The sequence below is a fragment of the Camelus ferus genome, chromosome 6, assembly GCF_009834535.1.
Source record: "Camelus ferus isolate YT-003-E chromosome 6, BCGSAC_Cfer_1.0, whole genome shotgun sequence".
In the NCBI taxonomy this organism is placed as follows: domain Eukaryota; kingdom Metazoa; phylum Chordata; class Mammalia; order Artiodactyla; family Camelidae; genus Camelus; species Camelus ferus.
The window spans coordinates 41,256,623-41,275,936 of NC_045701.1; the positions used below are offsets into that span (position 1 = coordinate 41,256,623).

The following is a 19,314-nucleotide window of genomic DNA, read 5'->3' on the forward strand; positions in this document are numbered from 1 at the left end:
AAAGGCACTGAAGACAAACTGCCAGGGTTTAATCATGGCTCTACATTTTCTGGGTGATAGGGTAGATGAGAAATTCTCTAGGCTCCCATCTATAAAAAGAAAGATACAAATTATACCTATCTCTGAGAGCTGTTATAAAGATGAAATGAGGCAATAAAATGTTTAGAACAGTGGTTGGCACATAGAAAAGGCTTAATAAATGTTAGCTTTCTAAGCCATCAGTTTCCTGGGAGCAAAATTGAAAGAATAATGATGATTCCAATAATTTCTTAGAATTGTGTAAAGATTAAATGAAATAATATTATAGGAATATCTTTGTAAACTTAAAAAGTTGTCATTACTAACATAGAAAATGCTAGAGAAGTAATACTAAAAATCATCAAATTTAGGGCTAAAGCTAACAGAAATGAAAATATGGAATATGGAAAGGACAATGTCATTTTCTGGAGTAGGTGACCAGTATTAAATTAGAATTAATGTTAAAGAAGAATCTACTCAAAGAGATTTGTTTTTAGTAAACTTGGCTATTATGTAAAAAAATTTGCAACTGAATTAAAAAGCTGGCACTATGTCTCATTTAAGCAAACTGCTCATTTTATATTATTTTTAATTGTGGAAAAGAGATTTAAGTTAGAACTAGAATCCAAATTGTCAAAGTCATGATCTGTACCTTTATGAGCCTTGGGTCAAAAAATGTCCAGATTATTGTAAAAGAAGCTTTGCAGAAATGTCGGTCAGAGAAATACTAATACAGATTACTGTTGAGGCTAATGACATACTATTAGAATTAATTTCAAGAAATATAAAATGTAAATTAATATATTTTGAGGAAAAGAAGGAACATGGAATGCTGTTGGCAATGTGCTGATTGAAAGCTCAACCTTTTGGGGAAAGGTTTAGTAAAACAGAGAAAATTCCACAGTTTTCATTTCTTAATAAGACATTTAAAAAGGAAAACATTCTAAAATCTTATTACAGTCTATTTTTAAAAATCCTGATCAAATATTTATAAATATTAATACTTATTATTTTCTTAGATCTATTACTTTCTACAATAAAAATATTTTAATTTAATTCAATTTAACGAACATTTATTAGGCAACTACTACTATATTTCAAGGTATTGCAGAAGAGACACTGACACATATAATCTGAAAGGAAACCAAAGTGTACTTATACAAAATTAAAAGAAATCATTTTAGATACAGACGGTGAAGCTACTGAAGAAGGTGACCAGGAATTTATTTTTTCCTGAAGGAAGGTTTGTACTTAAATAATGAAAAAAAGTATTTAATCATCCAAATAGTTTATATCTGTAATTCAGAATACTTTCCGTGTATCTGAAACAATCTGGGCTACTAAATAATTCAATCAACTTCTAAAATAAGATTCCAAACACAGAACGGTTATGTCAAGTTTTAAGACTATCTGACCTACCGTGCAGGACCAGAGGGCTCATCTCTTGCCGAGCTTAATACAGTTTTAATTATTAGTTCCTGAAATAAAGGAGAAATAGTAGCAATGACTAAGATTTTATTCACTTACTTAACAAATATTTATTAAATAGTCACCACAGGCCTAGGCACTGTGCCAGGTGCTAGGGATACAATACTGAAATAAAACATTCTTTATTCTCATGTACCTACTTTAATAGATTCCAAAGTTATCCTTAAAATTAGCTAAATAAATAAAATGTCATGGTCTGAATGTTTATGCCCTCTCACCAAATCCATCTATTGAAATCCTAACCCCTGAAGATGAAGGTATCAGGAGGTGCTTAGGCCATGAGGGTAGAGCCTTTATAAATGGGATTAATGCTCTTATGAAAGAGACTCACAGAGCTCCCAGAATTTCTTCCACTCTCTGAGGACACAGAGAGAAGGCACTGGCTCTGAACTATGAAGAGGGCCTTCACCAGAATGCAGCTATGCCAGAGTCTTGATTTTGGACTTCTCAGCCTCCAGAATGGTGAGAAATAAATTTCTGTCACTTACGAGCTACCTACTCTGTAGTATTTTGGTATAGCAGACAAATAATTTTTGAAATTTATAACGAAATGTGTATTTTAAAAAAAATATTTTTTCCTCATTAGAATAGTATTAAAAAGCTTACTATAAGGATAATTAAAGGAGATTTAATAGCTCAAAGGTATGAACACTTTTTCAAACTTTTAAAAACTTTGAAAGTCATCATTTAATCATCACCTCCTCTAGTTTGAAAATTTGTAAAACATGATAATGTGTGAGTTCTGGATAAGTACTAATTAGTAGTTAAAATGATTTTTAAAAATCATTCATTCATTCAGTCATTAAGGATTTATCAGCTATGTAGACTGTAAGCTCCTTCAGAGGAGTAACATTCCACTTAATCTTTGTAAACTTAGCATCTAGCTCAATGGCTGGCAATTAACAGGTACTTAGAAGCTATCCATTGTTTAAGCCAAGAGCTTTCTATGTAAGCTTTCTTTTTTTAAAAAAATCACTTCAGCCATTACTGCCTATATATAATGACAAGCAAAGAACAAGGCCACTCTGATTATGTAGCTCACATACAGCAGACTAGAACTAAGCCCAAACAAACTCAAAACTACCTAAGCAAATAGAAACTCTTACCTATCCTTGACCTTCAGGATCTTCAGAAAATAGAAGAAACCAAAGCCATTACTTCCCTAAAGACCAAAGGTCAATTTGTATCATTTCTACTAAGTATCACTGTAAATCTACACTAGCCTATACAATTTTATGTTTATGTGAAGTTCACTTGTTTAACAAATGTTTTCTGAGTATATTCCACGTGCCAAGCAGTATGCTAAGCTCTGAGGACATAGCAGTAACTAAGACCCTGTGGTGTTTATTTGTCTAAAGTATAAATCAGACACTAAACAAGTAATTACAAATGTGATAAATGTTGCAAAGAGAAATATAGGTGTTATGGAAAGTACATGTAATACTCCTGACAAAAATCCAATTAAAAATTTCTTTCAAAGAAAGCAAAAGTTAAAAAAAAATCAGCATGATTTCTTAAGAGATAGAATGCCCCTCTCTTGTCCCTTCTTTACTCTCTTTTCCCTTCTAATTCTAGGTACCAATTCAGGTCAGAAAGAGACCACCTGGCAATTACTGTAACAGGCACAAATTCTTAGGACTGTTAAACCTGTGAGAATTTATAATATATGGGTATTCAGTTAGAGACAGGTCTTGACTTAGTGATGGAATTATTAACTACTAGACACATTACACTAAGGGCCTTTATCCTAACCGGGAGACCTGATCATACCATCCCCTCCACCATGGGCAAAGAATACTGAGTCCAGAGGACTAAAGACGCTTATCATGTCATACCTTCCACTTCAAACAGAAGTTAATATAACCTCTAAAGAGGCACAAAACTACTTTTCACCAATTTTTTACTTGAAATTTTTAAAGAGGCTTGTAAATACCAATTAGGAGCATGTCTACTCCTAATTAGACACTATCATCTTTTAAAAAAAAGATTTAATATCTGGGGTAAGTTCTATCAACAACTGTACAGTCACTTTAATTTTGCACTATCTCCTGTTTGAGCCTGTCAGTGCTTCATGTACATGGGAATTCCCACCTCAATTCCACAGTTTCCTATAGCAGAATAGAATATTCTATTATAATGTTTGATTCATCACACTGGGAAATTGGGAAAGGGAGAGAGTCAAATATGCAGGTTGGATGCCATCTCAATCTTAGAAGCCTTACACTAACAGCATAGTATTCTGGCTCAATAAATATTCAGTGAGTGAATGAAGAAATCCTAAGATATTGACATATGACTGGGTTCAACAGTGAGAAAACATTTTCATAGCAGTTATAAATAAAAAAAGGCTATGCTCCTAATGTGCATTCCAGCTTTGTGTCTGAGGGGTAAAACTGATTAATGTTCTTTAATAATTGTGTGGATTTCTAGAGGAAAAGAAAGAAAACAAATTTTATTGAATATACTGTTAAGATTACAAAATCATTTAAATGCTAAAAATTCACGTTTGATTTCCTACCTTAACATCTGTAAATTGAGACACAGCAATATCAGGAATGTTGGGATGGAGAGCAGGCAGTTCACAATACAAGTTGGGAAAGCAAACCAAAGATCCCAGAAGAACCTGTGCTTCCACTCTTGGTGCCTATGTATCAGATTTTAAAAATCTTTAAAATGTATTTGATTATATCATTAAATTATCAGAAAAATTATTTTATTACCCAGTTTATACAAGGAAGTCAGAGTACAAGACCAAATTTAAAAAGGAAGGAGGAAGCAAAAAAGATTAGGTTTTCACCTATACTTTCCACATATACCGTTATTATCAATAAATCCAATGAACAAATAGCAGAGCTTTTCTCAAAAGCAGCTAATAAGCAGAAATGTGGCTACAGTTAATGAGCCGTAAACAGGAATGCAGCTTTGCTAACAGCATAAAATTACCCAAAATCTGAGGAAAAATATAAATAGTTCCATTTTAAAGGCAATTCACACATCATAACATATTGCTCTAATAAGCAGAAGCCTCAATGTCTCTGGATTATGTTTGTTACTTTCCAAGGACGAATAAAGTAACTAAGGATGAAAATGTTCCCTGTACCTTTAAGAAACAGGCACTAGTCTAGATGTGTTTTACAATATTATGCACATGATAAGAACACTGCCTATACCACTTAGTAAAAACAAAACTAGAAATTATACTTGGACTGCAGGTGAAGGTAACTTTTCATCCTTCTTCTTTAGCTGTATTAAGTCATTTCTGAAGCGTCAGCATTGAACATTTCTTTTTCTTCTGCTTTTTTCATGCCCACCAAACATCAACATCCACCTATTATCTAACATCTAATATATTGCTTAATTTACTAAATTACCTTCAAATTGATTTATATGTTTAATAATAGCTAACAAAAATGCTAAAATAAATCTATTAAAAATAGAAGACTTCTTCTGCTCACATAAAACAAGAACTTATCTCCAAAAGGTTTTCCTCATGTTAATAAATGTTGTAACAGAGATGAAGGAGTAGTATTCTTATGATTTTCAACAAAAGAACTCATTTCCATATTTTAAAAATAATCTAGATTTATAGATATAAGGCCAGCAGCATAAAGGGGCAGGGTAAGCCCACAGCATAAAGGGGCAGGGTAAGCCCACAGGTTATAATTTAATTTAAATTAATTTTATAATTTATAAATTATAAATATATATATATAATTTATAATATATATATAATAAATTATATATATATATATAATTTATAGATATAAATTAAATTTATAATTTAAAATTTAACTTATTTTAAATTATAACCAATTTAAAATAAGTTATACTATAAAAATGAAACTGAAAAAAACCCCAATATTTAATGAAAGAGATTAGCTAAAGGTTTTTCTTTAAAGTTGAATAAGAAAACCGTGAATATTCATTCAGGTATGAGAGGTATGATGAGGGACAGAACTGAAATATAATTACGATTAAGAGAGGCAAAACCTAATCAAATTATTCTGTAATCTTCCTGGGAGGGTGGGGATTAACAGAAGAAAGGTGATATGTATAGGATCTAAAATGAGAATCCAAGGAGCAGGATTTAGACTGTGTATCTCCAACATCATCCAGAAGAAAAGACTGCCCTTAACCTCACAGTGGAGATGTGTCAGGTTTAAATCCTGCAATGATTTGGTTTCCTGTGCTGCCTTTCTCAATAGATGTTCCTCATATGAACCACAGAAAAGAGAAAACAACTATTTTCTAAATTTTCCCAAAGATATTACATAAGTAGTAACATTTTGGATAGGAAGGAGGTTTAGTCACATAAAATGGATGCCTAAGGACATTAGGGCTTAATTCTCCTGCAGAACCTTGAGAAAGGCAGCAGGAAATGTGCCAACTAGTCATCTGGAATAATCAGTCCACTGAATAGGTAGTTTCCATAGTAAATGGATTAAAAGATGGCATTGGTTTATGCATCAGTCTCCTTTCAGTTCTATCAGCTTTTGCCAGTATCCAAGAGATTGATAATCTGTGTACACTGATAATACTCTAACAGCCTTGTAACTTGTTTACCATCTTTAGTTTGTCCTCCATTTAATCTATTCCTAGTTTAATATACTTATTTAACATTCCCAAAGCACAGATTCAAACATCTCTCTCCTTACTTAAAAAAAAATTCAACTGTTAATCTAATATAGCATTATAATATGATCCCTGGCATTAACAGACCTTCCAAGATGTGTAAAGCAGCATTCCTCAACCTTTACTGCCCATACTAATTATTTGGGATATAGTTAAAATATATATTCTGCTTCAGTAGGTCCGCGATGGGGTTTGATATTCTGCATGCCAAACATTTCTGGTGTGCAGATCACAGGCAGCTGGGATCTTAGGTACCTTTCTGTTCTTTCTGTCTATTACTCTCTAGTTATATTAATCAGCTTGTTAACAAAATGAATTATCTGTTGTTCCTAGGACACAGCTTACTCATGCCTGTTTCCCTAGGCCTGTAATATTTTTCCTTGTTTTCATTTTCACTTATAAAAATACTACTAATCTTTCAAGGACTTATTCAAATATCTTTTCCTTGGAAACTTCTGATAGTCCTAAAAAAATTAAGATCTCTCCTTTGTCTGAACTACCAAATTATTTTATTTAACAAACTCTTAAATTGCACATATAACATCATATCATGTTCCAACCATGTTACAAATATTCATTAATTCAATTCTTATAAAAATAACTCTGTGAGGAAGGTTATTTCTATTTTATAGATGAAGAAACTTAGACATAGAGAAATCAGGTAATCTGCACAAGGTCTTGCAAATAACAAGCGGCAGAGCTGAAATTTGAACACAAGCAGACTGGTTCTGTGTTCCATGCTTTTAACACTATGCTAAGCTCCTACTGGTTCCTCTTTGCTGTCCTACATTCTTTAGTTGTTAATATATATTGCTATCTTCCCAGCAGCAAACTATATTTTCCTTGAGCACAATATGTATCTTATTTATTCTATATCCTTCTGTATTCCACCCAAAGGAATTTTGGGGAAATGAAAAGTTTAATAACCACAAGAGGCAGCACAATGTTGAATACATACTAAGTGCTGAATGTGTATTTACACATTCAACTAATAAGCACCTATAAGCATGATGCTGTGCCAGGCCTGGAGATACCAAGATAAGAAAGACATGATCACTGTTCTCAGGGAACAAGGGAAACAGGGTTAATAACTAGCCATAAGTAAGGGTTCTTCTCTTATTTACACATTTCTTCTAGGTGATTGTATCCAGTTTCACAGCTACCAATATCATCTATAAGCTATTATCTCCTACTTTCACATTTTTGGTCCAGACATCTTCTTTGAGATCCTGGTTTATATACATGCAGTAGCCCTCCTGACATCTCATGGATGTCTAATAGGCAGCTTAGTATGCCCCAGATAGAACTCCTTTTCATTCACTGTAGGTCTTCTGCAGCTTATAAATGAAGTAACGTATGTTAAACTGATTTGCAAGTTATAAAGTACTGGTCAAATATGACTAATTTTTCTTTCCCAAATACTCTTAGTTTTTTTTGCCAGGAGACTTCCAGTTAATTGTTATTTCTCACTTACATTTTGTTCCAGAGTGATCTTTCTAAAATCTTTGCCTAAAATTCTTCAATGGTTACTCACTCTTTCCTTAGAATGAAATCTAACCTCTTGAGCACTTATAAACAGAGTTAATGCCTTTCTCCTTAGTTCACTTCTTTCACTTATATCTGATCATGTTCCAGTTACACTAAGTTACTTGGCATTGTCTCACAGCTCCAGAGCTGTATGAAAAATCCTCACATGCTGTTTTAGAGTTTAGAGTTAACGCCTAAAGCATATTTCTGGGTTACTGCATCTCTCTCTTCTCTTTCGCTATAGCCCATAGCCTGTTTTTAAAATTTTCTTACTTACCTCTGTTTATTTCCTTAGATTTTCTCAATTTTAAATTGTTTTGCTTATCAGACTTAACCCATTTTTTAGCTCTTTGGTCAATTTATCAAATTTAGTAATTTCTTACACTTCAGAACTGTTTTTTTTTTAATGTAGGAGAAGCAATCAATTCCAATTAAATTATATATATTTTCCTGAACTCCAGCTTGCTATATTTTATCAACAATGGCTCTTCCCTTTGTTGCTCTGTTAGTTGAATCTTGGTTAACTACAGTTTATTATATTATTAAGGACAGGAAATAAAAACTTACATTGAGAAAAGCTGAAGAAGCCACTCTACCAGCTGCTACAATAAAATCCATAATAAGCATCGTGGCACCAGGCAAACCAAGTGAAAAAAACTGAGGTGAGCAGTGCTTGATGATTGTATTGACAATATCCTTAGGAATAAAGAAAGAAGGGGGAAAAATACCACAAATATAATCTTAGGTATCAGCTAATCAATAGATAACATACAAAATAATAAAACAGGTAATAACTATACACTGGCTGACTAATTAGAAAGACTAATTTTGATTCTTCCAAATAATCCATTCTTTTTTTTTCCCCCAAATAATCCATTCTTGATACTGTATTTTGTTAAAAGAAAATAAACTTAAAACAATTTTTTAAAAAACTGGTATCAATACAGCAATTTTTTTCACCCTAGAGAGCAGGTTGGAAGGCTCTTTGCTTCAGAGGGTTAAAAATATAAGGCCCATGTGTTATAAAACTGAATTGCAGAGTAGTTCCTCCTGCCATCTACTTGCTTCCATGTGGTAACTCTATTTCTGAAATTGTGTGATCTGTTATGGGGCAAATGGAGAGAATCTCTTTTTTAGATAAACTGAAGTTCTCTGATGATAGATATCTAGCCTCGGAAATCCAGACCTAGGCATTTTGAGGGAATATTCTTAATTTGGTTATTCATTCATTTTGCCTTTGGAATTCACAATGAGGATGCAGTGTAACAGGCTGTATTACTCAATCAGATTTATCTTAAATAAAAGCTCTTTTTCCAGTAACTAACAGTATTTTATTTGAGACATGTTTATAAGGTAGAACACTGTAATTATTTCAAATTAACACAAATTTTTTCACTTTTCAGGAAGAGATATTATCATCTTTTAATATTAATTTAATGCTCTCTAAATGAACTGGAAGTGAAATTTAACCATATTATAATAAAAACATTTATATCACTTTGACCTGCAACCTTCCACACTTTTTAGTTTTATGTCCAGGATCAATCAAGATCCCTGAAGTAATGTTCTACAGACATATTTATGACTATCTAATGTAATGATTATATTGTTACAAATGCCAAATCAACATAATTGTCACTACATAATATAATCTATGGAAATAAGAAATGAGATGTGCTGACTCTTAGAGTAGAAAAAAACCTCTGCTGCATCACTAGTTGAGCAAATCCAAGTTTCAAGTGCTAGTTACCAAGCACAACTACAAAATACCTAAGAATTAAGAATTAGGTATTTTGTAATTAGGACATTAAAGGAAGAACATTAGGACATTAAAGGAAGATGTTGTCAGTGTAAGCAAAGGATGGTTTAATCTCTTCAAAAAGTGAACTAGTTGGTATAATACCAGAAGAAAAATGCATTTAATAATCAAGTCAACCTCATAACTATAAACCTCTTATGAGTTTGTTTTTCAACTATATTTCAAAATAAATGAGGTTATAAAAAGGAAGATATCTGTAAATAAACTTCCAAATAAAAGTGTTTTTAATCAAACACTTTTGATTAAACAAAATCAAGAATCAAAGATTAAACTTATAAAGTGACTTGTTAGAAAGTATATATATTTACCTGATCAATATGAAGTAATCCACAATGCATTATATTGTAGAAGTGTGTTAGAAAATCTCTATTTGGAGAAACATCTTGTCTTCTTTTCATTGTATTGCAAATAAGTTTATAAGCATGTAATTTACCTTGTTTATATTTATCAGTTAACATGGTTGCCTACAATTAAAAGATGTTGGTTTTAATACCAAAGTCAAATACTTTTTGCAAATACTTAAGCAACTGAATATAGCAAGCCATATATTTGTCTTCATTTATTTCTATGCTGGCCCATTTTCTTTAATGAATTAAATATCAAGATTACTGAAATTATTTTTATCATTAAAATGATACAACGTAGTTGTGAATAACCACACACTGTTTCAATTCAGAAAATGCACCAAACATATCAAATAATACTTAAAAGAATTAGTTCTTTAAAAGTACATAACAGATGCTGTAACACAAATTTGCGATTTACATTTCACTTAAATACAATAGAAACATAATTTTCTGTGTTCATTTTTGTTTTATTAATCAAAATGATGTATCTGGAGGAAGAGGTTGTAGCTCAGTGGTAGAGCACGCGCTTAGCATGCACAAGGTCCTGGGTTCAATACCCAGTACCTCCATTAAATAAACAAACAAACTTAATTACCAACCCCCAAAAAAACTACCAAAAGAAACAAACAAAAACTGATGCATCCTAAAAGTAATTTTGCCAGGCCCACTCTCCTCTCTATATAATCCCTAAGGGCTACTTCAAAACTAAGTGCTCTAGAAGACTACACAGTAGTATTCTATCTCTCAAATGTCTAAGACTGACCACATATTTATTAACTAAGTAAAACCTTCAAATTAATACTTTATATGTTAAGCTTACCTTGAAAAGCCAAGGTGTAAGAATTCTCAGTGGAGGAATCAAAACTGGTGGAGAAGGGGAGGTCAAGTTATCAGTTGAAATGCCGAGGTTATCTCTAATCTGTAATTTTCAAACAAAATGCAACAAATCTATGAGAAGTGTCTTCTTTTCCAATTTGTTTTACCTTAAATTTGAGGTCCAGTTTGTACCACTAACTATATATTTAATCACAATAAGGCATCAGTTTGTAGTAAGGGGGTGGGTGTGTGTGTGTGTGCGCGCGCGTGCATGCAAGAGACAGAGAGAAAGAATGCTATCTAAGGCTTTTCTATACTTCTTAATACTTCATTTTTCTTTCCTTTCCCTCTCGTACCTTTTCTTTTCTTTTTTTACCTTAGCTAGATTCTGCCAAAGTTCACAGAGGTAATCAAAAACTTGTGCATGTATTTCAGGGTCCATAATAGCATTGACATCCCCCAAAATGCCTAGCATTCTTCGCCACATTACAGTAGCAACATCGGCATGCCATCCTGTGAGAGTGCCTCCTGCCATCACACTACAACATTCAGATGGAAATTCGCTGATTTCTATGGAAAAAAATAATATACCAGTGTCAGTAATTTTTTTAGGGAACTGATCACAAAAACACAAAGGCGGCAAATTAACAATCTTAAATATCTACAAATGAATAAAAGAAATGTCACTATGCATTAGTATTACTTTTTTTCCTGATAAGATCAAAATCTCACCAGTTTATAATTCCTTATTATGACAATAATTACTTATTCAATACTGTTTCTATCTAGATCTACCTAAGGAGAAAATGATGCAGATACCAGGTGGAGAAATTTATGTTTAACATAAAGATCGTATTTTTAGGCACAAACTCTCTTTCATCTAATAGCTACTTCAGGTTACGTCATCAAATTAACAGAAAAATCTCAGGATGAAGAAAGAACCTTTACGAAGTCTTCCTAAGCTTGTTTCTTTATAGTTTAAACCTCCAAAGAAATATATTTCTATATTTTACAACTAGGTCAGACCTAACATTAAAAGGGGTATCACAATAGCATAAAAAAATTTAGACATAATCTAAAGTTTCCATAATTATATTTCTTTTGTTTATTAATACTGGCAAGATTATATATAAGACATAGATAACCTAGGGTTATCTATATATCTCATTACTGTCACTAATTTTGTGATATTGTACAAATTATTTAATAAACTCCCTAAGACTATACTTCCTCATCTATAAAATTGATGGTGTAGATAAATGTCATTATAGATTTCCTCCAGCTTAAAAACAAAAAAAGTCACTATTTTACACAATGTATATAATGGAAAAGGCAAAATCATTAGAAAGACAGTAAAGATTTTTCCTACTTGATAATATCTCAATGTACTGGTAATTTATAAGGTCATACTTAGTATACATACATCCTTTACGCCTAATGGTTAACTTCTTTCTCTTTGCATGTGAAGTGTATAACAACTGGCTGTATTATTAAAAAGTTACCAGACAGTACTTCATAATAATAAAAAATGGGCTCCTGACATAAACTTACTAAAAAAATTTCAAAAACAGTGCAGTTTTAAGCATCATTGTGAACATCATCCTATTCTACAGAACCCTAATTAACAAGTGATAAATCAACTAATTTGTAGTTATGAAGGATACTATTGGGACAACTGACGAAAACTGACTATGGACTAAAATTACAGTGATGTATCAATGCTAAAAAATATCCAGAATGTGGCCATTATATTGTAGTTACGCAGGAAATGTACACTTATTTTTAAGACAGTTGCTTAAGTATTGAGGTATAAAGGGTCTGATATTTCCAATCCACTGTTAAATGGCTCAAAAAAAAAAGGGTGGGTACAATGGGGTTGTTTCTGTGCATTCATGTGTATGTGTGTATGGAGACACAGAAAGAGATAAAGTGGCAAAATATTAGTAAGTGGTGGATTTATCTGAAGGATTTATGGGTATTCATTTTACTACTTTTCAGTAAGTTTGAAATTTTTTTCCAAATGCAGGGGGAAAAAACTGAAAATAAAAATCAAAAGACAAAAAATTATAAGACAAAAGTAGGAAAGAAAAGGTCAGAAGTAATCTACAAATGAGAAAATTAGGGCTATGTAATTGCATATTAAGAGAATGAGCACCTTACAAAAAAAAAAAAAAAAAAAAAAAAAAGGCCAGAAGTTACATGGTTTTAATTTTTTCCTTTGGGGGTCAGAGAGTAAATTTGCTACATTACCAATGAAAACTGGCATTTTATATTATTCATTATAAACATCTTATCAACTGTGTCCTTGACAAAAGTTTCTGACATATTTGCAAAATGACTTTTTACCCTGATGCTTGTTACATCATGTACAACTTAGCAAAAATAATTTTTACTAACTTGTAGTTTCTAATGTGTCCTAGTCACTTTTAAACATTTACTTAAACATGAAAGTATTTCATTTGAATTGCCTACTTTTTAATTAAAAGTAGTTGATATATTTGCAGAATGACTGATTTGATCAATTATTTCAATAAAAGCTTGATTAGCAAGTGATAATGCTACTACTTTATCCTGTGAATAAGCAGGTACTTCAGATAAAACATTAAGAATAATGATGCCAAACTATGTATTTCCTGCTTTAGAAAACAGTACCATATCAATAAATGATAATATAACACACAAAAATAATGCAATAACTAATGTCAGGACTATAATCAACTATGATAAAATATCAAATAACAAAAATCAAAATGTAACTGTCTTTCTTTAAGGACAAGAAAAAATGTTACAGTAACAAATTTCCAAAAGACAGAAAAGTCCAAAAGACTTATGATACCTAATATATATAAAATAGATAAACAAGTTTAAGATGACTTATTTAAAATCTCCTGACACTAATGCCCCAAAAGGAAAAATCGGCAAATATCTAATTTCCAAATACTGCCTAGGTCATCTGGTGTCTGAAGAACAGAGTGGTGAAGCTTCTCATCAAGCTGTAGATCCTTCTGTTCCATGTGATCTATATTCAACGTGGAAGGAGAAGGTGTCTGTGACCTGGATCCCAGACCTGAATGGACTGGAGAAGCGCTTTCTGAACCTGTGAATATAATTTCATAAAATTACCATAAAGAATATATTTAACACTCTACCAAAGATATAATGCTTAAAACCTCCATAAAACACAAATTAAAAATATCAAAAGGTAAGACAGTTATAAATTGGCCAAAGAGGTCAATAAAATCATAATACAATAGAAGAGGAGGGTCTGACTCAGTAGGAGAGTGTGTGTTCAGCATGCACAAGGTCCTGGGTTCAATCCCCAACACCTCTGTCAAAAAATAATAAACAAACAAACCTAATTACCTCCCTCCCAAAACAAACAACCAAAAAATCAGAATAGTATACAAGACTATATCTAGCAGTCTCATCTCATGTCTACCATGGGTCTAGTATGGAATCAAAACTGAGCATACCAGTTAACAGGAGCCATGAGTGAGAGCTGTGTACTCCCATTCCTGGTCCAGATACAGAAACTCTTGCTACTTTGTCTCACTTACTTCAGTCTTGAGGCAAGTCAGAAGAGAAATTTGCTCAGTGCTATATGGTACTAACACCACTAGCCTCGACATCTTTCATTTAAAAGCATGTTGAGAGTCAGCTATGGTTTTGCATATATTAACATTTAATTCTTTTTTTATTGCTGAGTACTATTCCATGGATATTTAATGAATGAATATTTTACAGTCTGATTATCTGTTCACTGGTTAATGGATATTTGGGCTGTTTTCAATTAAGCCACTGTGAATAATGCTGTCATGAATTTTGAAATAAATTCTGAAATAAATACTTAGAAATGGGTATCTCATGGATTTTATCTACATTCCCTGATTACTAGTAATGTTGAGTATCTTTTCATCTAAATTTAAGGACAACTACAGTAAAAGGTGTTTATTGTAAAATAAGAATTTTCTCTAGTATTTCTCTTTGAGTAATTTAAATTCTGTAATAATAGGAATGTGGATCCAACCCAACTGGCTCCTGTCTTCCACTAAGCCCTTATTATGCAATGGGGCAGGCCAAAGTTCTTACTCATCCTCTGACAGAAAAGATGTGGAAAAGAAGAGGCAGGATGTGAAAACAGAGGATGGGTTTCTGCCTATTGAGTATTTCACTGGCCAAATTTCTTTTGTTTTTTTTTGGCTGGGGAAATGTGCCTAACTCAGACATGCAGACATCACTGCTCCAGTCTTATAAGTTCCAGCCAACCAGAGGATGCAAAAACCACCCTACTGATATTTCATCCATCATCCATCAAAGGGCATCAAACTACAATGGGAATCAGAGTGAATCTGGATTACACACTGGCCCTCTTGAAATATGGGCCACTAGCTGCTCAGTCTCCCTCTGGTCACTGTCAACCCTTGTGATAATGTGACCCTTCATTTTCCTACTCAGTTTCTTGGAACCCACGTGTCATAGTATTGTCGGAACTGAACACACATAAAAAGTTGCTGAGAAGCATAATTTACTGTATAAATACAGAATATTAGGACATTAAAAAAAAGGCCTTCTTTTAGTCAGTGTGCTTTATGTTTTCAGTAATAAATATTTTGCCAAAAACATCTATAAAAATCTAGGCTGACTCTGAAAGTCAATGAAAAAGATATAGTACAATAGTTCTCTCTGTTTTGCTTAGCTATTTAAAAATCATTGCAGGAAATGCTCTGGTACAAACATGTACAAAATTTTGCATAGAGTTCATAGAGTTCCTTGAAACTTATCCATGTGGACTCCAGGTCAAGAAACTCTTACATTAATTTTCTTTTCCTCCATTGTTACATAAAGAGGAGTGAAAAAAATAATACTTAAACAGTAACAAGTAATATTTAAATCTATCAAATAAAATTCTGAAAAGGTTCTTGGTGGCTTAAAAAATGCATTTTAGGAATACATTCCCTTAAGTAACTTTACCAGTAACTGTCACAACTTCAGTAGAGAAAGCTTGTTGATTAAGACTGCTTGTTTCAGAATCGATGTGAAGTGTAGTGAGACTAGCCACTTCTTGTTCTTCAGCACTCTGATGATGGCCAGCACCTGAATCCACATCAGCAGAGGATGCAACCCCGGTATCAGCTCCAAAGCCAAAATCTATCGGAAGAAATGCTAGTGTATAGAAATTCCAATTACAAAACAAAAATATTTACAAGAGACAGCTACTTCAGCAAAATGATAAAACATGAACATTCCCCCTAAATCTATTCTATTTACATACCACTCAGGCAAGTGTAAATCATGCTAACACTTTGAAGTTTACAATTAGAAATAAAATTTTAAAGGTCCTTATAGCCTATTATTAACAACAATAACGATAAAAGACAGATATATGATACATCATCACTATTCTTATCCATATTTTCTGATATCTGGAAATACACTTACTGCTTGTCAAGTTTTATAATCCTTAGAAGAGGTATATATAATAAAAATGGCACATATATGGTAAAAGTCATTTTTCTCTTAAATCCTATTTTCAGTCCGAGATCACAATAGTATACTATCCATGAGGGCAAGAAACGTACAGTTCTCCAAAGAATCTCCTAGCACTACACAACTTTGGTTCCCAAGCCTTTGACATTCTTCTTTAAAATTTTGGTACCCTTCACTGACTGACAAATACAGAATTACAGCAGAAAAGCTATGTACTAGCTTAATACCACTGATGTCATTTTAACATGAAGCAATTATTCAAGAAGGGTTCTAGGTAATGCAGCATTGAACATAACTATGCTGGATATTCTGAAGCACTGACCACAACTAGGTAGTGGTTTCCAAATAAGACAGCATGAAATAGTGCCATCTCATAACCATGACTGTACTTTAATATCAAGTCCATCCTAACTCTTCCTTTCTACATGTCTGATCTTAAAATATCATGTTTTATGAAAGGACAGTGTTTTGTTTTGTTTTTTAATGTTTTTAGTTGGCAAAATAAAGTGGTCTCAACTTGAAGTGATTCCCTAAAAATTCTTCTGGAATTTCACTGAAAAATGAAATCAAAATACTTATGTAGGAACCCCTAAGCAAAGTTAGAAAGGAAGGTGATGGTTATGTGATCCATAAGTTAGCCTGGAACAGAAAACAATGAACAAAAAACCGTATCACTCAAACAGAAAAAGATACTTGCTGTCAAATTTTCGGCCATCATATTGGAAAGCGCTGAAAGAATCCGAATGACTATCTGAGCTGATAAGATCACTGCTCCCTGCACTGGCAGGAGAAGTCCATTCTGAGGGTACACCTGGGTCATCAATAGGGCGCATTTGGCTCTGCTTGTTTAGAATATCAGGGAGGTCTTTGGGAATTTCGAGGCTGCCTGGACTACTTCCTCTTCTTGTCATAGTCTAAAAATTCAAAAAACATTACATCATTAAAAAATTTTTTTTAATTTTTGTTAAGTCTGAAATCTTTAATTTCCAAGACAATCATCACAATAATTGTTGAAATTTAGGACATAAAGTAGGCAGAAGAAACACTGACTGAACAGTATATAACTATATGGAGCTGGAGCCTGAACTACTGTTGGTCTGCCTAAAGCAAAGACCCAAATACCATATGTGCTGGGCCCAAGACCTTGAAGCCTCAAAAGGATCCACAGAGTCATTAAGTTAAGACAGTGGAAAGAGCAAAGTAATCAAATAGAAAAAAAAGAAGCAAATGGAAGAGATAATGGAGGGAAGAAAGATGGCAAAGATGTCACTCTATAATGACTATATTACTTTTTTCCCACTTAAAGAAAAAAACTAAAAAAAAAATGTAATGGAGCTACACATTTTCACTAAAGATAAACTGAAATCCAAATGGAATACTTTCATTAAAAAAAAGCAATTCTACATATATTTATCTTTCCTTAACAAATAAGCTTTATTAGGAATAAAATTGCTTGTATTTTCATTTTGCCATAATTCTAATACTGAATGATAACTTGAACATCTATTCCAAAGTTATCCGGAATGATTAAGCAACTGATGTTTATGCTGTCAAAACTATGGGAGTTGGACCAGAAGACCTCCTATCCTCCTATGTTAACACTTCCTGCTGAGCGCTGACAGCAGGCATCAGAGTAACCTAAGAGCAAGATGAAAAATAGAAGAACTAGGAAGGTAGTGGCTTATATCTAAGTAGCTGAGCAAACAGGGACTCCAATCATTCACCCTGATCAAAACCATAAGCTGGCTTGTTTTAAATCTTCAGATAAAAATATCATAAAAATATAATTTTAAAGTATTAATTCAAAAAAGGGCTAAATTTCAGGGGAAGGCTAATTTGAATATATTACATACACATACACGTACATAAGTATGTATCTTTTAGTTTCTCTACCCTCCTCTCTAAAACCAAATAAATAAAATAACACTTACTGAGGCATTACCACTTCGAAGTCGTTCTGCTATAAACTCATCCATCAGATCAGGAACATTAGCATTGCTGCTGCCAATATCACTATTAAGAGGGGGCAGTTTTGAGCTCATGTCCTCTTTATTGACTAAAAATAAATAAATAACTATATATAGTGAGGAAAGACTTAACTGCATTTTCTAAATTTGAAACAAATAAAAAAACAGCCAAAACAAATTACCTATGCCATATCAATTATTTGCCAAACATGCATTAAAGAATAATTTCTCTCCTTTTAGATTTAATTTCAAGAATTAGTAAATTGATATTTATTTTATTTAACTAAGCAGATGTTAGTCAATCTTCAGTATGACCTTAAACAGCAAAGAAAGCTTATAGATAAGCACTAGTTGGAGTTAGGTTAATATTGCCTATAAAGAAACTGGTATATTTTTCTTTCTTCCTGCTCTATGCTTCTATTTGGAGCTTTAATAATTTATAATTCCTTTTTCCCCAAAGAATACGTGCAAGGAATAGATCCCTTGAGTTTAAGTTGAGGTATTTATGAATTAAAATTCTTTGATTTTGACATAATGCTTCTATTCGCTACAAAATCTAATTTTATTGCTTTAAAAAAAGATTTTATTTCCACAAAGGTTTTTGTTTAAAAAAAACCCACAATAATTATTTTTATTTTTTTAAATGACTACATTATGATTCACATTAACAAGAAAGTTTCAAACTTGGGAAACTAACTTACAGAAAATAAGGTATTTAACTATTATGCTGTTAAAAAGGTGACTCCTCTGCAACTAAAGGAAAATCAGCACTGTTTATACTTCTAATGAACTACAAAGCATTTCAGGTTAAGAAAACACACTGGTCAGGAACTCATTGTAAAATACCATTATCTTTATATTACTTGGCCAGGCTTTGCTCAGCTGTGAAATACTGCCCTCAAGTGGCATTAATGGCTCAATGCAAGATGCAGCGTTCTGTTAATCATGCTAACAAAACCGTGTTAAACAAATAAAATCAAAACCTACCTTACTGCTGAAAGTTAATTTTCTATAACTGTAAAGTTATTTTAAATTTGAACCAAGATAAGAGAAAACAGTTACCATAATCTTGCTTTCTGTAATCTGTCCATAGAGGTTCCATATTTAAATCATGATTGGCTACCATGAAACCTTTATGCACATCTAAAATCTCAGAAAAAAGAAAGTAATGATAAGTGTTTCACGGATGTAACTTGCATTCTATACAAATGAA

General features: G+C 32.5%; 1 protein-coding gene across 9 annotated transcripts in view; it reads right to left on the minus strand.

Annotated features, from left to right (window-relative positions):
* Nucleotides 1-19,314, minus strand: part of RALGAPA1 (Ral GTPase activating protein catalytic subunit alpha 1) — a 204,608-nt gene that overhangs the window by 92,663 nt on the left and 92,631 nt on the right. For 5 of the 9 annotated variants that reach the window (XM_032481878.1, XM_032481880.1, XM_032481881.1 and 2 more), the window contains 10 exons: nt 18,066-18,190; nt 16,832-17,048; nt 15,619-15,795; nt 13,589-13,744; nt 11,024-11,217; nt 10,652-10,750; nt 9,793-9,948; nt 8,233-8,361; nt 4,025-4,150; nt 1,438-1,496 (listed from right to left, as the gene is read on the minus strand). In XM_032481878.1, the coding sequence (XP_032337769.1) occupies nt 1,438-1,496; nt 4,025-4,150; nt 8,233-8,361; nt 9,793-9,948; nt 10,652-10,750; nt 11,024-11,217; nt 13,589-13,744; nt 15,619-15,795; nt 16,832-17,048; nt 18,066-18,190 (1,438 nt within the window). The remainder of the gene's footprint in view (nt 1-1,437; nt 1,497-4,024; nt 4,151-8,232; nt 8,362-9,792; nt 9,949-10,651; nt 10,751-11,023; nt 11,218-13,588; nt 13,745-15,618; nt 15,796-16,831; nt 17,049-18,065; nt 18,191-19,314) is intronic. The other 4 variants (XM_032481879.1, XM_032481882.1, XM_032481885.1 and 1 more) reach the window with 1 other exon arrangement.